Raw genomic sequence first — 25,658 nt, 5'->3', positions numbered from 1 at the left:
GTATTGCATAGGTTTTCTTCTAGGGTTTTTATGGTTTTAGGTCTAACATTTAAGTCTTTAATCCATCTTGAATTACCACACATCTACAACCATCTTATCTTAGACAAACCTGACAAAAACAAGAAACTGGGAGAGCATTCCCTATTTAATAAATGATGCTGGGAAAACTGGATAGCCATATGTAGAAAGCTGAAACTGGATCCCTTCCTTACACCTTATACAGAGCACTCTTAAAAATATGAGTTGGCTGTGTAATTTCCCTCTTTAATTTCCCCTTAGTGGCTTACTTTCATTCTCAAGATGAAAATCTTATGGTTTTTACATAGCCTCCAAAGTCCTTCCTGATCCGCTCTCTTGCCCACTTTTCCAGCCCTGCTTCTTACCTCTGTCCTCCAGATGCAGCAGTGTGGGCATTCTTGTTGCTTTTCAGTCTTTTTAAAAAAATATAATTTCAACTTTTCATTTAGATTGAGATGGTACATGTGCAGGTTGGTTACATGTAAGTATTACATGACGCTGAAGTTTGGGATATGAATGAATCCTTTCTTTCACCCAGATAGTTAGCATAGCACCCAATAGGTAGCTTTTCAGCCTTTCGTCTCTTCTTTCCCTGTCTAGCAGTCTCCAGTGTCTGTTGTTTTCATCTCTATGTCCATGTGTACCCAATGCTTGCTTCCGCTTATAAGTGAGAACATGTAGTATTTGATTTTCTGTTCCTGTGTTAATTTGTTTAAGATAATGGCCTCCAGCAGCACCCATGTTGCTGCAAAGAACATGATTTTATTCTTTTTTATGGCTGCATAGTGTTCCATGGTGTATATGTACCACAATTTCTTTATCCAATCCACCATTGATGGGCAGGTAGGTTGATTCCAGGTCTTTGCTACTGAGAACAGTGCTGTGATAAACCTACAAGTGCACGTGTCTTTTTGGTAGAATGATTTATTTTCCTTTGGATATATACTCAGTAATGTGACTGCTGGTTTTAATGGTAGTTCTATTTCAAGTTCTTTGAGAAATCACCAAACTTTTTTTCCACAGTGGCTGAACAAATTTGGATTCCCACCAACAGTGTATAAGCAGTCCCTTTTCTTCACAGCCTCACCAGCATCTATTATTTTCTAACTTTTTAATAATAGCCATTCTGACTGGTGTGAGATGGTATCTCATTGTGATTTTTGATTTGCGTTTCTCACCTTTCAGTCTTTTGTATGTATGGAGCTCTTTCCCACTTCTGACTTTTCATCTCTCCTGCCTCCTTTCTCTGGAGCAACTCTACACCTAGTTAACTGCTCCTCGCTTTTTAGGTCTCAGCTGTTTCATCCTTGATCCCTCGCTGTTACTCTCATAGTATTATGTGTTTTTCTTCTTACCAATTTGCAGAGTTTGTGCCTATGCAGTAAATTTTGCAATTGTGTATCAATGTCTTATTTCCTCCACAAAATTTGTGATTTCATGAGGCCAGGAACTGTGTTTCTTTGGTTCACACAATAGTGAAGTGACAGGTATAGAGCAAATACTCCAAGCTACATGTTGGGCATATGGAAGCGATAGCTGATAATTGAGTGCCTTTTATGTGCCAGGCACTGTAATACTTTTTTATGTGGAATTTTGCTTAATTTCTCCTGTTACCCCCATGAAGTATTATTTCTCTAGTTAGTCATGTATAAGTGAGTTAAGCCTGGAGGGACTTGGGACACAACTGAGAAATTACTGGAACTGTAGAACTACTGAGACCTTTCATATGTGTGGGCTGTTGGTGGGTGTGCATCAGTGGGATTCTGGCCATTTGGTAGTTAGGAGCAAATGAGGACCGTAGTTTATCAGAGATGGATGGGCGCTAGAAAGAAAGAAGAAACAGACATAGTCTTTTTTAGTTTGAAATGTTGCCTGGGCTTTGCCATGATCATTTTGGTGGGTATCAGAAGCAAATACTAAAAGGACTTCAGATCTTACTTCTTTCTTCTTGCAAAACTCATCCCATCAATTTCATTACCCCATAGCTCACACCTGTAATCCCAGCACTTTGGGAGGCCGAGGCTGGCAGATCACCTGAGGTCAGGAGTTTGAGACCAGTCTGGCCAACATGGTGAAACCCCATCTCTACTAATAATACAAAAATTTAGCCAGGCGTGATGGTGGGCACCTGTAATCCCAGCTACTAGGGAAGCTGAGGCAGGAGAATTGCTTGAACCCAGGTGGCGGAGATTACAGTGAGCCAAGATCGCACCATTGCACTCCAGCCTGGGTGACAAGAGTGAAACTCTGTCTCAGAAAAAAAAAAAAAAAAAAATTTCTTCTCTATGTGAAGTGGGAGACTTGTTTTATTTATGTTTGTTTCTTTGGCATATATCACAGTGTCTGACAAAGCACTTGGTAGTATTTGCTAAGCGAATGAATGGATGGATGAACAAATGTATAGGTCAGTGAGAATAGCTTTTCTTTATATATTATTTTTCTCCTGGGGTCTTCTAGTCACCTTGGATTAAAAAGAGGAATTAACTCTAAGGACAAGGATTTCAGTATGTTTACCATACAAAGATATTTTAGAGTATTGGGACTTTTGATAGAGGCTGTAGAATCCAGACATTATTGTTAGAATACTTAGAATTATCAATAAACATTCTAGGAACCTTCATGATTTCTGGGACAATATTTGAATTCAAGTGGAAAATAACATATTTTGGAAACCCCAAGCAAGAACTCCTTGCTTTGAACACATGTAATTCACTGGAATTTACAAGAAGACTTTTAAGGGACTTAATTTTTTGGGACTTTCCAAAAAATATGGAAAATATAAAAATGTTGAAAACAACAACAACTTCTACAGAAGTTATTTTGTGCTTTATAAACTATAAGCACTTTATTAATTTAGGAGCACAACACATAGATTGGTTTGTTCAGAAAATATAAATTTTGGTACAAGATATTAAAATAGAAAGTATAGATTATTTACTAAATATTTTTTAGTCAGATACTATATTTTAAACTCTCTCTTAAACATCAATTATAATTGATATATGTATGTTTAAAAAACAAAAAGGATACAAGCATCTTATTTTTAAGATTTTAATAATCTTTTGGGTTTTTTTTCCTGCAGAAGAAACAATTGAGAACTTAAGAAAAGAAGCCAATAACACTGAGAAAAATTAAAGAATCTCATAGTTTTGTGGATATATTGACCTGTCTAGTGTCAAGCAGAGACAAAAAGAGAAGATTTATTTTTCAAAAAAGACCTGATGGGGAGAAATAAACGTATTTGATATCTGGACCTTTGCCTAAACAGCACCATTCAGGAATGAATCACTTATTTCATAGATATTCATATTTTTCTATTCAGGGTAAAAGTAAAAAATATATTTATTTACTAAAAATTGATCATATTATTCTTCTTAAGGAAACAAATCAAAACAAAAACCCACATAGGAAAATAAGTGCTTAGTTTGGCTTTCAAACCAACTGTAACATGTAAAAATTTAATAATTGGATCACCTGAGAGTTGCCAGTTTATGCCTCTTCACATATTAAGCATTATTCGCTACAGGATTGGAGAGGGATTTTATCCCCAAACCTCGTGTTAGTTGGAATTCATTAACAATGTATGGAGGTAATAGAGTTACGTGAATAAAGCCAAACTGTAGTTTAACATCAGAACTAAAGTTTATCAAAATGCATATTGTTCCTTTTTAGGTCTTCTGGGGATTGCAAGGTCTAGGTTTTTTGTTTGTTTGATTGTCGTTGTTGTTGTTTTTGCCTTGAGCCATCTGAGCAAGGTGACAACTATGGACCTTGGTTTAAATAGCAATGCCATGTCAACCACTCTGATTTCTTTGAAGTCTAATGAAGAGAACAACAGCACTGTCTCTAGATTTAAAACAATAATAATAAAGCCTGGGATGAGAGAAGGCACAGAATCTTTTCTATTTTTATGAAAACAGCAGCACCTTCTGGTATTTTCCTTTCAGAATTTGGGATGCAGAGGACTGATCTGATACAGTTGGTAATTTTACTTAAAAACCTTCCTATTAAACAGATTCAAAATATTTTTGAAGAACAGATGGTATAGACTAGAGGAAGAAATAAACATTGTATGTTAAACATTTTATTGATCAATTAAAATATCACAATTTAAAATGTTTATTCTACTATGGGAATTATGCATGTCTGTGTGTGATTGAAAAAGACACAGAAAGAATGTGGGGAGTGGGATGGGGATTTATTGTCCAAAGTTTAAATGGGACTCTTCTCATGAAGTGAGAGTAAGAAGAGCTATTTTTCTTTCCTCCCCTCCCATCCTCCTCTCTCTCTCTCTCTCTCTCTCACACACACACACACACACACGCACGCGCGCGCACACACACACACACACACACATAATCAGGTCAGCAGATGGTTTTTCTTCAAGGTGTTAGGAAACTGGCTTTTAGTCTTGAATCGTGTGCCTCTGGGCACTTTGAAACTGCTGCTTCTGCCTATTTTTAAGACCAGTTTGAAAAAAAATGATAGGCAGAGTAGAATAAAGAAACCACCTGTGTGGATTTGATGAAAAAGGCAGACTATAAAGCTAGCAACTCTTTGGAAAGAGTTTAGTTATAGAAAGACTGCATCCTTATCTTCTAGCACATCTCTGTTCAGCTTTTTCTATAAGAGAATGAACTCCAGAGAACTGAATACCATCATCTCAGTAAATTAGTCTACTTGACACTAATTTTCAATCATATTCATCTTTCATCTCTATGAAGTATTTATGCATAAGAGTTTCCATTCTATTTTAGGAATACTTTCCTTGGATGTATGATTCATCTTTATAAATTATGATAGACTATTTAGATAAATTGTTAGATGCCTCCAAAGTTAAACAAGACCACAAAAGAAAGAAAATATCACCAATCATTGTGTAAAATGTATATTTAAAGTAGTCACTTTGGAGCTAAAAATATTTTCTTTCTACAAGGGAAGATTAGATCATTTAGTAGTGATTCAAATGGCTTTAAAATTTACTTTTCCTTTGGTTCACATATTTAATAGAAAATATAGGGGCCAAGGCTGAGTGTAGAAAAAAACCCCATTAATTACGGAAGGTACAGGAAAATAACAAGCCCACAAATAGTCCTTGTATGTCCTGCTCTGCCTGGCATGCCATTGCTCTCCCTCAGAAGTCTGAGCTGTGTCCAAAGTCAGTATAGGCTGCTTTCCTGACAATAGCAGGGTTGTAGTGGAAACTGTCTTCACCACCTAAGTTATGGGGCCTGATACAGTGAATACCATACAAGCAGTGGGTCTGCCTGCCCTAAATTATGCCTGTTCATGTGACCCCATCATTATTCCCAGGATCTGTGCCCTTTGCCCTTGATCTCATTTCTACAGGATTTAGACAAGTGTCAGACCCTTGGAATGCTACACAATAGTGACCTTGATTCCCTAACTTTGCTGGGAAAAAAAGTGAGTTTAAATCTAGTGTTGAACTTATATGGAATGCTTTGTAACTGTGGTAGTCAAATTGTTCTTGATACAAAAGAAGCCCCACCCCTCTTTCAGAGACATCTGTCTTTCAGTCTGGCTCAGGTTTTCTGGTCTTGAGGCTACTTAATGCATTTCTAATAAAACTCCGAGTCTTTTTTTTTTGTTGTTGTTGCATTTGGTGCATGGAAAAATTCAGGGGTTTCTCCTTATTGTTAACTTTCCAGATATTATTTTTAAAGCTTTAGTGTTCTAATTGTAAAAATAGAACACTTTCAGGAAAAAAAAAAAGACCAAAAAGCCAAAACACTGCTTGGCAAAACGCAAAAGGATAAAGATGGTGGTGTTTAGTGCTTGATGGATGAACAAGTGGTTAAAGGGTGTAATTCGGAACCAAGAGGCACCACCCCATGGCTAGTCCTGAGCCCCTTTGGGGGGAAAAGCAGTCTTTAATTACATCTGGAACTCATTAATTCTTTTTGGAGCCTCTTTCCAGATCAGCTCCCCCATCAGCCACCCATTGAGCAACAGAAATTCCAGATGGTTCCCTCCATATGCCAGTGCTCATTCTCTCAAGTAGGATAGATTGGTCACTGACAGAATAGGGTGGAATATCTGTAGCCAAGGCAGGACGGGGTGGAAAGCACTGGAACACACTTAAATTAGAGGTGGTCCATCCCGTATATTATTATGTGAGTTGTATACATAACTATTTCTGAGTGATTGCTCTGAAATATCTTGAGTAATTTTATGGAAAGGATGTTACTTCTAGAAAATGTGGCACATAGATGCCAGCTTTTGACTCCTGGAAAAAAGAGAAATCCTCTGCAAGTATCATTGTAGCTGAGAACTGATCAATTTAGACTTGCAGCTGATCTGCTCTGGAGGCTACATTAGGGTGAATTCTTTTGCTCATGTAACTATCTGAAATCTTTATTATTGTGATACAAGGAGAATTCCTTTATGAAAATCTCTGTATGCTATGTGCTTATTTTATTTTAGCAGAATTTTCTTATAAGAGACACATTGGTAGACTCTAGTTTGAAGCATCTGGGAATAAAAACAGAGTTAACCCCCATATAATTAAAAAGTATGTCATCATTTCAAGTATATCACATTATTTATTCGTATATATACCTGTCTTCATCTGATGGTGGGAAACATGACTCGCTCATCTTTAAATTCCTAACACCCATCAAGATTTGTCACATTATAGGAAAGAAAAGGAATAAATAAGAAAAAGTGGGGAGGTGAATCCAGGGAATTTCAAAGTGAAAAGTGTGGCACCAAAAGAAATAAGACTAATGTTTCTCTTCTTATCTTCATTCTATACTTTTCCTCTGATAGCTATTGGAATTTATGCGTGTGCACACACATGTTTACTTATGCATGTGTGTGTGTGTGGTGTTATTTTGGATCATCTATTATGAGATAAATATTATTCTTCTAGGTCCTGAGAAAATAAAAGTGAGAACATCAGCTGCATTCCTGTTCTCAAGTGGTTATAATAGTCTTTGTGATTTGTGGGAAATTTGTTGGTACATTTGGAGTTGGTAGGGCAATTAAAAGGAACCATTTTTTCTAAAAGGGGTATAATTTAAACTTCATGTACTTATCATATTTTAGCTGATAAATACATCTAAAAGCACCACTATCATACTTTTATGTGTATGTGTGAGTACTCTGTGGATGAGAGTTAGCATTAGTTCAACAAATTTTATCGTTTTGTACAATCAGGTTTAATAGCTGAATATTGGTTGAATGTGCTATAGGTTGGAACAGATAAAAATCAATTTGTTTAAAACTCTTGCTTTGAGACAGGGAGAATGGAACCAATTTGGAAAATATATTTTAGGATATCATCCAGGAAAACTTCCCCAACCTAGCTAGGCAAGCCAACATTGAAATTCAGGAAATGCAGAGAACCCCAGTAAGATACTGTATGAGAAGATCATTCCCTAGACACATAATCATCAAATTCTCCAAGGTCAAAATGAAAGCAAAAATATTAAAGGCAGCCAGAGAAAGGCCAGGTGACCTACAAAGGGAAGCCCATCAGACAAACCACAGACCTCTTAATGGAAACACTGTAAGCCAGAAGAGATTGGGGGCAAATATTCAACATTCTTAAAGAAAAGACATTCCAACACAGAATTTCTTTTTCTTTCTTTCTATTTTATTTTTGAGATGGAGTCTTGCTCTGTCACCCAGGCTGGAGTGCAGTGGTGTGATCTCAGTTCACTGCAACCTCTATCTTCCAGGTTCAAGCAATTCTTGTACCTCAGCCTCCCAAGTAGCTGGGATTTCAGGTATGCATCACCATGCCTGGCTAATTCTTGTATTTTTAGTAGAGACAGGATTTTGCCATGTTGGCCAGGCTGGTCTTGAACTTCTAGCCTCAAGTGATCCACTTGCCTTGGCCTCCCAAAGTGCTGGAATTACAGGCATGAGCCATCGCACCTGGCCCCCAACCTAGAATTTCTTATCTGGACAAACTAAGCTTCATAATCAAAAGAGAAATCAGATCCTTTTCAGATAAGCAAATGCTGAGGGAATTTAGTACCACCAGATCTGCCTTACAAGAACTGAAGGAAACACTAAATATGAAAATGAAAAACTATTACCAGTCACTACAAAAACTGAAATACATAGACCAGTGACATTATGGAGCAATCACGTAAACAAGTCTGCAAAATAACTAGCTAGCATCATAATGACAGGATCAAATACACACAATATCAATACTAGCATTAAATATAAATGGGCTAAATGTCCCAATTAAAAAACACAGAGTCTTTTAAAGCTGGATAAAGAACCAAGACCCATCAGTGTGCTGTCTTCAAGAGTCCTATCTCACATACAAAGACACACATAGGTTCAAAATAAAGGAAAGAAGAAAAATTTACCAAGCAAATGGAAAACAGAAAAAAAGCAGGGGTTGCAATCCTAGTTTCTGACAAAATGTACTTAAACCAACAAAAATGAAAAAAGACAAGGGCAGTACATAATGGTAAAGGGTTCAATTCAACAAGAAGAGCTAACTATCCTAAATATATATGCACCCAATACTGTAGCACTCAGATTCATAGAGCAAGTTCTTAGAGACCTTCTAAGAGACTTAGACTCCCACACAATAATAGCGTGAGACTTTAACACCCCACTGACAATCTTAGACAGATAATTTAGAACATTAAAAAAGATACTCAGGACCAGAACTCAACTCTGGATAAAGTGGACCTGATAGATATCTACAGACCTCTCCACCCCAAAACAAAGGAATATACATTCTTCTCATTACCACATAGCACTTACTTTAAAATTGATCATATAATTGGAAGTAAATCACTCTCAGCAAATGCAGAAGAACTGAAATAATAACAGTCTCTCAGACCACAGCACAATCAAATTAGAATGTAAGATTAAGAAATCTATTCAAGGCCAGGTGTGGTGGCTCATGACTGTCATCCCAACACTTTGGGAGGCTGAGGTGGGTGGATTGCCTGAGGTCAGGAGTTCAAGACCAGCCTGGGCAACATGCTGAAACCCTGTCTCTACTAAAAATACAAAAATTATCCAGGTATGGTGGAAGACGCCTGTAATCCCAGCTACTCAGGAGGCTGAGGCAAGGGAATCACTTGAATCCAGGAGGCAGAGGTTGCAGTGAGCTGATATCACACCACTGCACTCCAGCCTGGGCAACAGAATAATGAGACTCTGTCTCAAAAAAAAAAAAAAAGGTCTCTTCAAAACCACACAACACCATGGAAATGAACAACCTTCTCCTTCTCCTGAACGACCCTTGAGTAAATAGTGAAATGAAGGTGGAAATCAAAGAGTTATTTGAAACTCATGAGAATGAAGATATACTGTACCAGAATATCTGGGACATAGCTAAAGCAGCATGAAGAGGGAAATTTATAGCACTAAATGCCCACATCTAAAAGCGAGAAAGATCTCAAGTTAACAATCTAACATTACAACTAAAAGAACTAGAGAACCTAGAGCAAATAAATGTCAAAGCTAGCAGAAGACAAGAAATAACCAAGATCTGAACTGAACTGAAGGACATAGAGACATGAAAACCCTTCAAAAAATCAACAATCTAGGAGCTGTTTTTTTTCTTTCTTTTTTTTTTTTTAAACTAATGAAATAGACTGCTGGCTAGATTAATAAAGAAGAAAAGAGAGAAGATTGAAATAAACACAATCAGAAACAACAAGGGGGATATTACCACTGACCCCAGAGAAACACAAACAACCCTCAGGGAATATTATAAACACCTCTTGCACATAAAGCAGAAAATTTAGAAGAAATGGATAAATTCCTGGACACATGCACCCTCCCAAGACTGAACCAGGAAGAAATTGAATCCCTGAATAGATTAATAATGAATTCTGAAAATGAGGCAGTAATAAATAGCCTATCAACCAAAGAAATCCCAGGACCAGGTGGATTCACAGTTGAATTCTACTAGAGTTATGAGGAAGAGCTGGTACTATTTCTACTGAAACTATTCCAAAGAATTAAAAAGGAAGGACTCCTTCCTATCTCATTCCATGAGGTCAGCATCATCCTGATACCAAAACCTGGCAGAGATATGACAAAAAGAAAAATTCAGGCCAATATTATTGATGAACAACAATGCAAAAATTCTCAACAAAATGCTGGCAAACTGAATCCAGCAGCACATCAAAAAGCTTATCCAGCACGATCAAGTAGGCTTCGTGCCTGGAATGCAAGGTTGGTTTAATATATGCAAATCAGTAAATGTGATTCGTTACACAAACAGAACTAAAGACCAAAACCACATGATTATCTCAATAGATGCAGAAAAGCCCTTTGATAAATTCAACATACATTCAAATTAAAAACTCTCAATAAATTAAGTATTGAGGAAATATACCTCAAAATAATAAAAGGCATATGTGAAAAACTTATAGCCAATATTCTACTGAATAGGCAAAAGCCAGAGGCACTCCCCTTGAAAACTGTCACAAGACAAGGATGCTCTCTCTCACCACTCCTATTCAAGGTAGTATTGGAAGTTCTGGCCAGGTCAATTAGGCAAGAGATGGAAATAAAGCATATTTAAATAGGAGGAGAGGAAGTCAAAATATCTTTGTTTGCAGATGACATGATCCTATAGCTTGAAAACCCTATTGTCTCAGCCCAAAAGCTTCTTAAACTGATAAGCAACTTCAGCAAAGTCTCAGGATACAAAATCAATGTGCAAAAATCACTAGCATTTCTATACAGTAACTATAGACATGCCAAGAGCCAAACCACAAATGAACTCCCATTCACAACTGCCACAAGAAGAATAAAATATCTGTGAATACAACTAACAAGGAAAGTGAAGGACCTCTTCAAGGAGAACTACAAACCACTGCTCAAAGAAATCAGAGATGACACAAATAAATGAAAAAATATTCCATGCTCATAGATAGGAAGAATCAATATCATGAAGATGGCCATACTGTCTAAAGCAATTTATAGATTCATTGCTAGTCCCCTTAAACTACCATTAAGATTTTTCACAGAATTAGTAAAAACTATTTCAAAATTCATATAAAACCAAACAAAAGTCCGAATAGCCAAGGCAATCCTAAGCAAAAAGAGAAAAGCTAGAGGCATCACATGACCCAACTTTAAACTACACTGCAGGGCTACAGTAACCAAATAGCATAACAAAACAGCATGGTACTGGTACAAAACAGACACATAGACCAATGGAACAGAAAAAGAAGGCAGAAACAAGACTGCATGCCTACAACCATCTCATCTTTGACAAACCTCAGAAAACAAGTAGTGGGGAAAGAATTTCCTGTTTAATAAATGATGCTGGGAGAATTGGCTAGTCATATGCAAAAAAATGGAAACTAGGCCCCTTTCTTAAACTATATACAAAAATCAACTCAAGATGGAATAAAGACTTAAATGTAAAGCCCACAACTATAAAAACCCTGGAAGAAAACCTAGGCAATACCATTCAGGACATAGGCACAGGCGAAGATAACATGATAAGATGCCAAAAGCAATTGCAACAAAAGCAAAAATTGACAAATGGGATATAATTAAACTAAAGAGCTTCTGCACAGCAAAAGAAACTATCATCAGGGTAATCAAGCTACAGAATGAGAGAAAAATTTTGCAATCTATGCATCTGACAAATGTCTAATATCCAACATCTATAAGGATCTTAAATTTACAAGAAAAAAACAACCCCATTAAAAAGTGGGCAAAGAACATGAACAGATACCTCTCAAAAGAAGACATACATGCAGCCAACAGACATATGAAAAAAAGCTTAACATCATTGATCATTAGAGAAATGCAAATCAAAACCATAATGAGATATCATCTCATACCAGTCAGAATGGCTATTATTAAAAAATCAAAAAACAGATGCTGGTAAGGTTGTAGAGCAAAAGGAATGCTTTTATACTGTTGGTGGGAGTGTAAATTAGTTCAATCATTGTGGAAGATAGTGTGGCGATTCCTCAAAGACTCAGAGGCAGAAATACCATTCGACCCAGCATCCCATTACTGGGTATATACCCAAAGGAATAGAAACCATTCTGTTTTAAAGACACATACACACATATGTTCATTGCAGCACTATTCACAATAGCAAAGACATGGAATCAACTTAAATGCCCATCAATGGTAGACTGGATACAGAAAATGTGGTACATGGATATAATGGAATACTATGCAGCCATACAAAGGAATGAGATAATGTCCTTTGCAGGGATATGGATGGAGCTGGAGGCCATTATCCTTAGTAACCTAACACAGGAACAGAAAACCAAATACCACATGTTCTTGCTTGTAAGTGGGAGCTAAGTGATGAGAACACATGGACACAAGGCAGGGAACAGCACACACTGGGGCCTGTCAGAGGGCAGGGGGTGGGAGGAGGAAGAGGATCAGAAGAATAGCTAATTGGTTCTGGGCTTAATACCTGAGTGATGGCATGATCTGTGCAGCAGGTCACCCTGGCACAAGTTTACCTGTGTTAACAAACCTGCACATCCTGCTCATGTATCCCTGAATTTAAAATGAAAGATGAAAATTAAATAAATAAGTAAATAAATTAGAGGCAAAGCCCTCTTGTTTTTTACAAGTTTTGCTTCAAATAATTCTTAAAGTTATGAACCCATAAAATGTATGCTAAACCTAGAACATTCTCTAGGTACTTCACTCTTTTATTTGAATATTTTGAAAAGTGCCAGAGATGAGAGTAAGATATATATTTATTTTTATCTGTTTAGCTTGATCATTCATTTTGTACCAGTCACCAATGAGCTCTTGAATTTAAGGTATGTAGGGGATTAAACTCAACAGATCTGGACGACATTTATTTAGTGTCTTTATCTTCAGCATTGCAAAAACACTAGGAATTTAAAAAGAAAAAAGAATGATCTCTTCACTTAAGGAAGTCAGAGTGGGAGAGGAAGTCATAATCACACTGAGGACCAGCCCAGTGACAGTTACTTCCTCACATACAATAGTGTATGTATATAATTTGAATAATGTGTCTCGGTACTCTGATAGATGCATGTACAGTGTGTCACTGAAGTGTAAAAGGGAGAGGTTGTTTCCCTAGGGAGAGTGGTGGAGCCAGTGAGGAGAGAGAATATCTTGCTAGCAGAACTAATGCTTGCTTTGCATCCTGATGGGATAGGACCATACTTTGAGAACCACTGCTCTACATCTAACTGAGAGAACAGGGGAGGGAAAAGGCATACAGAATTAATGGACCAGGCCTAGAGATGTCATACTTTAATTCTTCCCACATTTTATTGGCTACAACTCAGTCACATGACTTCATCTACCTGCAAAGGAGGTGGAAACCGTAGTCTGTGAACTTAGGAAAACAAGAGAAATGGTTGGTTTACAACTCTATAGTCTCTGCCACAGGAGGGCATGGCCATTCTTATAATGCAGGAAGCAGGGAGGGGCTAGGAAAGACAACTCATGATAAGTTAATTTGCTTGGGCATATCCTTAAGAAGGGCAAGTGCACTGTTTCCTAGAATGAGAGATGAGATTATATTAACAAAATAATTCCTTATAAATCTTTACATGTGTTGGTGATTATGGCACTAGAAATTTAAGCAAAAATCTTTATTTTATGTCACTAATTAGTGTTGAATTACTGCTAAATTTCAAAAAGTAACACAACACTTTGGCATACATGAAATACTGTTTTAAATGAAAGTGTTGTATTTGTATATTACTCTATAGTAAATCTCAGGCAAAAGCTATGATTATTTCTTCTGAAGTTATATGAAGACTGCTTTTATGAAAGGGGAAATAAAACATAATAATTTTAAATTTTCCAGTAAGCTCTATAAGCCTGGCAAGCTAAGGGACAACAGTAAAAATAATAACATCAAGTATTTATTAAGCATGCACCATGTACTTTGCCTTACACAATGGGACTTAGGGAATTAGATACAGCTTACTAATATTGTATAAGCATTTTCAATCTATTAACTCATTTAACCCTCACAAAAGTCCTATGAACAAAACAGTTATTTTTAGTATTATTCCCATTCCACAGATGAGAAAACTGAGGCACAGAGCGATAAAGTTATTTGCCTAGACAGCTAGTAAGTAGCAGAATTGGTATTCATATCCAAGTAGTCTGCCTTCAGAGGCCAATGTCATGTCTACTGCTCTGTATATCCCTGAAGCTAGAACCAAAAGTGAAGATACAGGAACAAAGGGTAGGGAGCTCATTCGATCTGTGTGTTTCCACTGCAGTAGACTCAAGGCTGCTGTTTGGTGTATAAGTAGTGCATTTTGTCCATGAATGTGGTGTGTTAAGCAATGGTAGCATTTATCAATCAGAACTGATTTTCCTGTTCAGTAAGGCCTAGCCTTTGGCAGACTATTCATTCTTCCAGTTGCTATACCTGTTCTGGTTTAGATAACACTGTATGCAGCTCCCAAACTGCTGGGAGAATCCTAGAATAAAAGACGTAATTCTTGTTTTTGTGACATATCTGAGCAATTTCTTTTTCTTCCACAGACAGAACTGTCCTCGTGGATACAGATCTTCCATTCTTCAAAGGGCTGTATGTGATGGGTACCTTAGACTTCCCTGTGGACAGAAGCAATGTTCTGAGTGTGGCATGCATGGTCATTGCAGGAGGGGAGCTGAAAGTTGGTGAGTAAAGGCCCAAGGATTGCAAGCATATTGGGAATTATACTCTGTGAGAAGGGGCTCTGGGAAACAAATGGTATCATCAAGCAGGTTGCTTAACAGAGTCTGGGGAGGGTTAAGGTAGTAGTGAGTGTACTAGTAAAGTTACTCTTTGGCAAGCTTTACACGTGGTCACAGGTGGCTTGTATTGGTCATTCTCTCATGCCCATGCACTATCAGGCTGTTTCTGGTCCGCCTGCTGCTGCTCATTCCAGGGCTTTTTTTTTTTTTTTTTTTTTTTTTTTTTTTACCTCCTCCAGGCTACAGATCAAGTCTTCCAGTAGGTTTTCTTTGTGTCAGAATATGCCTTTAACTCACTCTTTCAGAAGATATCATAGGATGGATTTGATATCATCTGATCAACTAACTCACAATAAAATTTCAATTGCTGTCTTAACAATTTCCTGAGAAAATATACTTGAAAGCAAAGCTATGTGCTAGCACTTTACTGGGACTAATAATCCCAAAGACGTGAGAATGAAGGAAAAAGAAAAGTGAGGAGGAAAGTGAGGGAAAGCAAATACAAGGTAGTCATAGCTTCTTGAAGAAGCATGCTTGGTTTGCTTGGTTATGTGGGATATCTTGAGAGAAGCCTTATTAGAACCTCCATATCTTGGGACAATATGGGGGAGGTAGTGAGGAGAAGGCAAGCATCTCACCTGGCCCATTCCACACCATTAACTTCTCTGACTTTGTTATTTTTATGGCTCCCTGGGTAGCTAGTGGAAGGACCAGAGAATCAGTAGGTGCCAGGAGATGAGGCTCCTCTTGCTGGGAAGCGGATCATGTTACTGGGGCCCCAGGACAGGCAGAATGGAATGGATCTGGGGTAGTGTATTAACCAGATTTGGCTTACTTAATTAAAAAAACCTGAAATGTTATGGGTAGACTCTATACTTAGAACTGTTGTAAGCGATGGGTATAAATGCTGAAAAGACATGTACCCTGTCTCCAAAGGAACTACTTTAGAACTTTAGTAAGGCATTCTACTTTGCCCCAGGAAGAAGATTAAAAGAGAATTCCCAGAAAAAAATCATATCATATTCCAAAGAAATATATCTCTAGTGGTAAGGAAATATTTAGATATCGTTGTTAGGTAGTATGAAAATTTTAGATTCTCTGTTGGGAGAAAATTCTAGATCTAATTACCTGAACAAAGGTTAAGTCACTGTAAAAAGATTTCTGAAAAAATATGGTCAATCCTTTTCTTAAATACTTCCAGTGACAAAAAAATCAAAACCTTTCAAGGCAACCTGTTCCCACTATTTAAAGTCCTATTAGAATTCTTTTTGTTCCATTAAGCTAAAGTCTATCTTCCTCCAATTTCCATAGGTTCAGGCTCTTCCTCTTGAGCCATTCAGGACAAGTATCATACTCCTTTTAATTCTATAGCACTTCATTCACATCTTCTTGAATCTTTTCTGTTTTAGGTCATACAGTATAACCATGGTTCATAGTTATTGCTGTTTTAAGTATTTTTTTTTAGTGTATGGTACAAAACTGCAAATATAGGAAAACAAAGAGAATTATATGGTGGAAATGAAGTGATCACTCAAAGTTTCCGAGTGCAAATATTTCCAAGTGCAAATATAACCACAATTAATATTTTGGTGTTTTATCTCAAAATCATTTATTTTCTTACACATACACACACACACACACGCATATATTTCAAAATGTAGGGCATATACTTTGACTTTTTTTGATCCTATAAAGAATTTCTGCAACGTTATATAATATATGGGAATATATAGATATGCATGCATGTATAATAATTTAGCCATTTTTCTCTTGTTGAACATCTAAGATATTTCAGATTTTTGTCCTTGTAACTCACTCTGCAATGAACATTCAATAATTAAATCATTATTCATATCTTCGTTTCCTTAGGATGGGCTTTTAAACATGAAATTAATGGGCCTAAGGATAAGAACATTTTTTAAAGGTTTTTAATACATGCTGCCAAATTGCTTTTCAGAAAAATTTTACAAATTTGTACACCCCATTTCCTATAGATTATTATGAGATTCCCTCTTTCTTGCTGGCATTGCCTCTAAACACAACTTTGTTTTGTTTAATTCCTCTGAAAGCCAGGGAGAAAGAACTATTCCTAGGTGGGATCTGCCTATTCTGAACAGAATGAAACGAGTATAGCAGTTAACAGAATGGGCTCTAAGTCAGATGGTGGAGGGACCGAATCCACCTTGGCCACCTATTGGCTGTTTGACCTTCAGCAAGTCAACCTCTGGGCACCTTCATTTCTTCATCTGCAACGTATGTAGGATAACAGTAGAACCTTCCTCAGAGAGATATTAAACATAACAGCTCACAGGAAATTCTTGGTATATGGTAGGTGTTCAATAAATGTTTATCAGCCAGGGTGCCCACAGAAAATATATGTCATAAGCATTAGACAGTTTGAAGGGATTTAAATAAAGGAATGATTTACAAAGATCCAAATGGGATGAGGTATACCCTAAGGCTAGTAAAGCCACTTATCCTTACTACCTCTTGCCATAAAGGACTGAGGAAAGAATGTTACAGGAACCCAGAGATAAAGAGAAAGGTTTAGAGATGGTTGTCAGATCACCCCAGAGGCATGGCCTTTGTATGGTTGGGATTCACCCAGTACAAGGAAGGAACTCCAGGAATAAACAGTCTTATCTCATTCTTTTGCTTCCCTCCTGTCTTCTGCTTGTGCTACCATTTGGCCACATCCGACTGGAAGTCAGAGTAAAGGAGAACTTGATGCAGTACACAAAGGCCAGCCACATCCTGGGGCACTGGGTAGGGTGGAGAAGCACAGAGCTTGGAAATGGAGGTGTCAACAAAAGCTCTCCAGCACAGCTTCCAGCTATCAGAACAGATATGATTCTTCTGTTAATAAAGCCAAATATTAAACTGACTTCTTTATCCAGCCAGGTCATGCTGTTAGTCCTGCCAACTACATTGTTGACTCTGATTCCTGCTCTTTTTATTTGTGCTGCCACAAATACGTATCTCTACATTGTATAGTTGTGTTGGGCTTATTTTGTTTTCTCTTGGGTTTTGAGGGAATCTAATGGCAATACTGTTTACCCATCTCTTCATTTAATTATTTCAGTTCATCTTTCTACACTGGAGATATTCTCTTGAGGTCTGGTCTTTTCCTCACAGATTACTATCATTTGCCCATTTGTTTAACATTGTGTAAAATCCTCATTAATTAATTGAGAAATATTAAATAACATTGAACCCTGTTCTTGTTACTATAAAACTTATTTCCAGTTGATATCTTCTATTGCAAAGATTGATCTCTTTTTTCGGTAAGTTATATTTGGATTTCTAAGGTCACTTATTACTATAATATGTAGCTTGCTGCCTGAAAAATTTGTACCTTTGAAGGTAAGTGACACTGTGCCACTTTCCAGTTTTACTTTATATATTTCAGGTCTCATTAAAAAATTTCTCCATTCCCAATTCTATTTTTTACCCCTCACTAGATAGTGCTGTATTCTTTTTCTCCTTGCTTCATCCATGTGTTCCAGGCCTAAAGGTTGGTTATTGGAGCCCATCTGCCCAATCCTATGTGTATTATGCCTGAAGGAAGACTTTCAACCCATCTGTCCAATTTTACCACACCCTAAAGAAATCCCAACATGAAACAGATAATAAGACTAGTTAGTAAATAAACTTAATAGATTTGGACATTGGCACAGAGTGCTGCCAGTGTATGCCTGCTATCTGATACCATTTGATCCAAGTCCCAACATTGTAGAATTATATTTTCTGGTGGTCCTGCTTTTTTTTTTTTTTTGAGATGGAGTTTTGCTCTTGTTGCCCAGGCAGGAGTGCAGTGGCGCGACCTCAGCTCACTGTAACCTCTGCCTTCCAGTTTTAAGTAATTATCCTGCCTCAGCCTCCCAAGTAGCTGGGATTACAGCCGCCCGCCACCATGTTGGCTCAGCTAATTTTTGTATTTTTATTAGAGACAGGGTTTCACCATGTTGGCCAGGCTGGTCTCGAATTTCTGACCTCGTGATCCACCTGCCTTGGCCTCCCAAAGTGCTGGGATTATAGGCATGAGCCACCACGCCCAGCTGGTGGTCCTGCTTTTAAGGCAGCTGGTGCTGGCAAAGGTATCAATGGACTTTTAATAGAGTTGAATCATAGAATGCTAGAATTAGAAAGGAAGCTCAAGATCAAAGCTTTGCTTAGAGGGCTACAGCTGCATCACAAATGCCAAACTCAATTTCATTCTTCGTTCACTGCTTGTCTCATTAGCCTGATAAAACACTTAAGATAAGCTTAAAGAATTACACATGTGTGTTCATTCTTTCATTTATCATGGGTTTACTCAGTGCCTACCGTGTACCAAGTACCATGGGGGATACTGGGCATATAGAAACAGAAATCATGAACCCGAATTTTCAAGAGATGTCTCAATAAAATGGTGTGACAAATGAGTAAAAACATGATTGGAAGGGTCATGTCTTCCAACCTAGAGGGAGCTTAAAGATAAAGGAAGACCTGTGAACAGGTACATATTTTAGATGAGCATTATACTTTCGGGAAACTGCAGGGAATGAGTATGTCTGGATAGCCGACTTTGTATGAAATGGTGGTTGACCTGATATACTATGCTAAGGAGTTTGGATTTTCCTATGAAGGCAGTGGGTAGTCACTGGATAGTTTTAAGTAAGGAAGTGACATGATTATATTTATTCTTGGAAAAATTAGTGCTGGAAGTGTAGAGAATGCACTTAAAAGGGACACAGTGAAAAGGGAGAAGTCTACTGAGATGTTTTAGGAAAGGAATTGTAAGGGAGTGAACTAAGGTTTACTCTTTAACAGGAGTTAAAGAGGAAAGAATGAATTAGAGACACATTGGGGGGGTAAAAATCACTAGAACCTAGTGATAATTTTGATCTGAGGCAAGGAGGAGTTGTTTGGGATATATCCAAGGTTTCGGGTTGGGAGATCTGGGTCAATGGGGATGCCAAGAATTAGTGCCCTTTCCTCACTCTGTTAGTTGAATGGCCCTTGGCAAGTTATATGAACTAGCTGTGTCTCAGTACCCTTATCTCCAAGGTAGAAATAATAATAGTACATATTTCATAGAGGTTTTAAAAAATTAAATGAGTTAATATTTATTAAAGTGCTTGAACAATGTTGAGTATACAGTAAACTTTATACAATGGTTTGTTAAGTACCCAGACTCATAAATCTCAAGGTTAGATTTCAATGAAAGATGCAAGTGATAATACCTAGAGGGCAAGTAGATTTATGAATAAAGAAACCAATGAGAAAGGTCTGTGCTAAATGTACATATTTGAGGATCATCAGCTCAAATGTGAATTAAAGATGTGAGTAAAATTGGCCAAACAGATTTTGTGGATAGAAATTTTGAGGAGCACCGGTCTTTGAAGGGTGGTAGAGGAAGCTGAGTTCAGGAACAAGAATGGAAAAAAAAAAAAAAAAACAAGCAGTTATATAGGTGGAAAGAAAATGAAATGACAAGAAAATAATATCTTGAAACAAAGAAGGCAATTTACAAGAGGAAGTGGTCAGTGATATGAGATACAGTGGAAATGACAAAGAAAATAGAAAAGAAAATTGACCATCTTATTCCAGCTTTTTGTTTTTTATAATGGCTTATAAATGTAGTTTTGACACAAATTGTTACTTTTCATGTAAAACAAATAAAAATGCAACATTTACTCCTTCAGGAGCAATAACTTTTCATAAGCTCAATACCATTTATCTATTCTTTAACAACTTTATTTTTTGGCTTTAGTATAGCCTGAGGTGTCATTGAACATATTGAATTTCATGGATGAAAATGAATAGTTGTCCATATTGAGTCATGGCATCAAAACTTTATGGGATTGCTTTCATGAATAACTGATTTTCTTTTGGATGGTGAAATGAAATGGATAAACAGATACTAAGGAGAAAATAATTCCTCCAATATGGTGATTTTCCAAAGTTTCCTTTGTAGATTTGTCCCTTCCTCCTTTATCTCCTCCCCACCTCCCTCTTTCATTGAATGCCAACTCAGAGCCAGGCATTCTTTCTGGCATTTGAATATTCCACAGTGAACAAGACGTTCAGTAGTGAACAATTCCTGCTTGCATTATTTTATTGGGGGAAACAGACAAATAGTAAAATAAATGAGGAAGATAAGTTTAGATAGCAGTACATTCTCTGAAAGAAACTAAACAGCAACATTAATTAATGAGAGATCCAGGTTGGATGTTGGCAACCATATGTTAGATAGTTAGTAAAGACCTTTCTAACAAGTCAATGTGACATCAGACTGTAGAGACAAGAAAAAGCTAGACCTGCAAAGATTTGAACAAGAGCATTTCAGGCTGAGGGAGAGTTAGTGCAAAGGTCCCGAGGGAGAAATGTGCTTTGTGTAGTAGTTGTGAGGCAGAAAGGCAGCCCCTGTAGTTGGAGAATCATAAATAGTAGTGAGTTTATAGTGAACATCATGAGTTTCATGGGCCAGATTTTATATAGAGTGTTGCTTTCTAAAGCATTAAAGAACAAAATGAGTCCAAATTATGCTGAGAATTGCCACTTATTGATAGTCTCTTGAGTATGGCTTTAATAAGACAGAAATTAGCTTCATAAATATGGAAGTTCCAGAGACATGAATTATGATTTTAGTTTAGTAACTCATTGTACAATTTCTGGAAAATACCCCAATAGTAGATTCATAACTGTGATGTTGCAAATCTCTGTGATTGTTTGAAACATCTGTCTCGTTTTATTGGTAAGGAAACTGAAATCCAGAGAGATTATTGATTTGTTTCAAGGTCTCAGAGCTGACAAAAAACAGGACCAGGACAAGTGGCTATTTTAGCTATCTTAAATATCGTCCTTCAAGCTTTTGCCCAAGGACTACCTTTACTATTTAATGGCAAAAATCACAATTACTTTTGCACCAATCTAATATGAAGGCTCTCTTGTCTCCATGCAGTACATTTCAGTGTACCTTTCCTTCTGGTCCATGCTACTCATTCATGTTGCCATTATTGCATTCAGTGGTGACATGAATAGCATTAGTGTCTATCTCTATTAAATAATTAATTAGTGTCTTATCTCCAGTAAATGATAGACTTCATCAGAACATTTTGTAACCCTAGTACCTACTGCATTGTAGAATTCTGATAATATGCTGTTATGACTAATAATCTATACACAAGTGAATGGACATATTTAGGTTTGTCTTTCAGCTCACAGCCTTTTTCTTGGAAAACATTCAATCTCCTTAGACTTAAATGTCTATATCTGTGAGGAAGAAATTATGGTGTTAATGTTTAGATGACTACAATATATTTATCCCCTATGTGAAAGGAAAAAAGGAGGTATAAAATCAAATTGAAAACGTTGGTGTCTTGGAGGAATTCAAAGTATTTTCATTTTTACAATCTGTTAGAACAGGAAAACCGACTTAAAAATGTCCCCAACTCAAAGCTTGTTCAATAAACACTTGTTTGTTGATTTAAATGTTTTTTTTTAAACATATAAAAGCTTTGCCCATGAATAGCTGTCTGAGTCCATCCCTTTCATCAGTGTCTCCTCTTATATGAGACGTTGTGCCCATGCTTTAACAAACGTGTTCCTTGTTGTTTTAGATATCAATGCTGTTAACTTGTTATTGACTCAAACATTCAACTCAATAAAGACTGTTTTAATCTTGTACTTTTAAAACTGCGAATGAAAAATCTTCTTTTAATACTTTTTAGGAAGACTTCAGAGAGGGGTTACCAATAATAATACATTTGTATTAATTATTAAAATAATATAAATGTATCATTTAAATAATATAAAATAATAATAAATTTATATAATTTTATAAAGTTTTTTTGTATTGTAAAAATACATTTGTGAGACAAATATTCTGATGGATATTTACAGCTTAATAGAACCCTCCTTGATCCCTAAGTCAACAAGATATGCCCCAACCATTGCCATCCCTGGGGACACAGCAGTTCATTGTTCCTTTGGCCTGTTACAACCAGGTCACATGATGCATTGTCTAGTTGCTCAGTAATTATACTAGGCACTCGGCTTTTATCCTAAAACTTGTCACATATTGTTTTTCAGGGTCAGTGATGGGTATTTGTCAGCCCTGTCTCACATTTGTAGCCAGGAGCCTAAGGTCATCATTAGCACATGCCTTTGATTGTCAGGAAATGAAGTACTAGGTATATGGAAGTTTCTTTCATTGCTTCCATGATTGGGACTTTCTCAATCCTAAAGAAGAAGAAAAATCCATACACAGTTTATTGCCTTTCAAACTGACAGTTCTGTAAGGCTCATTGGATGATTAAGTAATAACAAGGAGACAAACCTGAGAAAAGTGTAGATTAAAACATATCCTCCAGCTTAAAGCCACAATACCCAGTAGTCAGACCCATTGAGCAGCCAGAGAGAATCTTGTATGTGATGTTCATTTAAAAAAATATATGAAGTTAAAAAGTATGTCCTCCTTCAAATTTAACTATGATTAGAAAAAGACACAAATACCCACGCATGCGATGTGTAAAATATAAGTGTACATAGATATCTGCAAAATAGATGGTTTGTTCAGTTTATTTAGATGGACAGTTCCCTAATCAAACTAACAGTTGCTTGATAAAATAAAAAGGTGACACAAAAGGGATGTGACTTTTAAAGCTGTTACTTATTTAGCCGTAGGAGCAAAAGTGCAAAAGCTTTGCCCCTTAGAGGTACAGGAAACGCTAAAACTCATTTCTGTGCTTGGAGAGTCCCTAATAAGGCTGGCAGCCAACAGTTAAATAATACTTATTTCAAAATGATATTAAGAATAGAAAGATCTGTTTATTTTCTGATGGATATTAGTTCTCTCATAACATCATATTATCCTTAAATCTATGTGTGTGTGTTTGTGTGTGTGTGTGTGTGTGTGTATTTTTCATATTTTTTTAAGCCAAACGCTAATACAAATAAAGATTCTTCTGTCTATTAGGACATCAGTTAGTCTTTACTAAAGGCATTTGCAGTAATCATCTTTCCTATTTTAATAATTTTTAAATCAGTCTTTCTTAGACTGTGCTTTTGACTCATGAATCCATATAACAGTAATATAGTATTTCTTAGGGATTTATTTAGTTATTAAAATAATCAAATAATAAATTTATTATAAAATATTTAATTTTGCATACAAACAAAATAATTTTAAGAAAACTAGTGAATGAATGAATGAATGAATGATTTGTTTTTTTAGTTAGAAAACTTACAGGAATGTTTCAGTTTAAGGTAAACTTTGTGTTTTCTGAAGTTCCTTGGGCTGGACATTGAAATAAGTAGTCACTTAATATTTTTGCTTTGAAATGTCTAGTGTCTAGCTAGTACTTTAGGAATTAGATATTACTTGCTAGGAAGAACTTGCCTTATTTTTTTAAGTTTTCAAATTTAAAGGTTAATTTTGAATAAGTGTGATACCTCCATGGTTACTATTACTATCTTTTTTACAACTATTATTAATACTGCTAAAAGCCAATATTTTTAAAAAACATGTATCATATACAGACACTGTGCCCTGTACTATTAGCATGGACTAAATCATTTAACCCTCACAAAAAATGGATGCTATTATTGTGCCTATTTTATCATTGAGGAAACTGAGGCTTAAAGAAATGAGGTAATTTGCTCAACCTTATGGAAGAAGTTTTAAGAATTTTTATACATTTTGTAAGTAGTGAATGAATAACATATTTTCATGTTTATTTTAATATTCCATTATTGATAAGTTGAGAGGCCTCATTAAAAATGAAAATTTGTCAGCTTGGATAAAATCACTGTATGAGGGGTTGGACATTGTTATTTGATAATGCCTACTGATTTTTATAACCAGTTTTTATCTTACTGGACTGCAAGCCCCATTCTACCCTACATTTATTTTCAGATGGAATCAGTTCTATTGGGGAGGAATGTTTTAGGAATAAGCGGGTCAAATATACACTGCGAATTAAAAGCTACTTCAGAAAAAAATGTGTGCTGCAATTTACTTGGTTCAGTGCTATTTACCGGCTTGGGTTTATATGATAGTAAGAAGGTTCTAGAGGCTCTGGTCTGGAGAAAATCGCTATTGCAGGGCATGAGAAAAATAGTTATGCTTTAAGTAGAAGCTCAACTTCCAAAGTCATCACCATTTAACCCACTTCTGAGGACAAGGGAAAAATGTACAAAATTTATTTCGGGGGTAATTTCTTTATCTTTCATGTGCAATCAAGGTATTTATAGAGTTTTAAGATTAACTCAGATAAAAATACAAATTATATAAAAATACAATTTTTGCTTTGGAGTCAGTGAATAGCACCTGGAAAATAGTATATTCAGAAGATGTGACTAAAATTTTGGCCAGTTTCCCCTCTTTTGATCAACAAAAGTCATTGAAGAGTATTCTTGGAACATAGTCATTTAATGTATTTTTATTAATTGTGGAAAATGACACACATATACAACAAATTTTATAATGAAAAAATATGCTTAATTAAACATTATAAATCCAGTCTACTGGATATGTAGTGAGATCTCATTCTTGTTTTAATTTTTATTTCTTTTTTATGATATGATTGAGCATAGTAGAATGTATTTATTATTTATTTGAGAGTATCTTGTTTTGTAAAATAGCTGTTCTCTTACTCTTTTTTAACGATGAATGTACCTGTTTTATATTTATTTACCGAAGTTATTTATATATTTTGGAATGTATCTTTTGTCGGTTATATGTAGTACAAATATCTTTTCCCACTCTGTGGCTTGCTTTTTTACTTTCTTTTTTCTTTTTTTTAATTCCTTTGAGATGGAGTCTCGCTCTGTCACCAGACTGGAGTGCAGTGTGGCATGATCTTGGCTCACTGCAACCTCCACGACAGGGATTCAAGCTATTCTCCTGCCTCAGCCTCTTGATTAGCTGGGACTACAGGTGTGTGGCACCATGCCCAGCTAATATTTGTATTTTTAGT

At 36.3% G+C, this 25,658-nt stretch overlaps 1 protein-coding gene across 1 annotated transcript in view; it reads left to right on the top strand.

The window, feature by feature from the left end:
- The window catches only part of PKHD1 (PKHD1 ciliary IPT domain containing fibrocystin/polyductin), a 463,584-nt gene that overhangs the window by 275,735 nt on the left and 162,191 nt on the right, over positions 1-25,658 (top strand). The window contains 1 exon segment of the mRNA XM_050789247.1: positions 14,500-14,637. Coding sequence (XP_050645204.1) covers positions 14,500-14,637 — 138 coding nt within the window.

This window comes from Macaca thibetana, chromosome 4 (assembly GCF_024542745.1).
Source record: "Macaca thibetana thibetana isolate TM-01 chromosome 4, ASM2454274v1, whole genome shotgun sequence".
In the NCBI taxonomy this organism is placed as follows: domain Eukaryota; kingdom Metazoa; phylum Chordata; class Mammalia; order Primates; family Cercopithecidae; genus Macaca; species Macaca thibetana.
The sequence above is the reverse complement of the archived record's forward strand: the minus strand, read 5'-3'. Positions and strand labels throughout refer to the sequence as shown.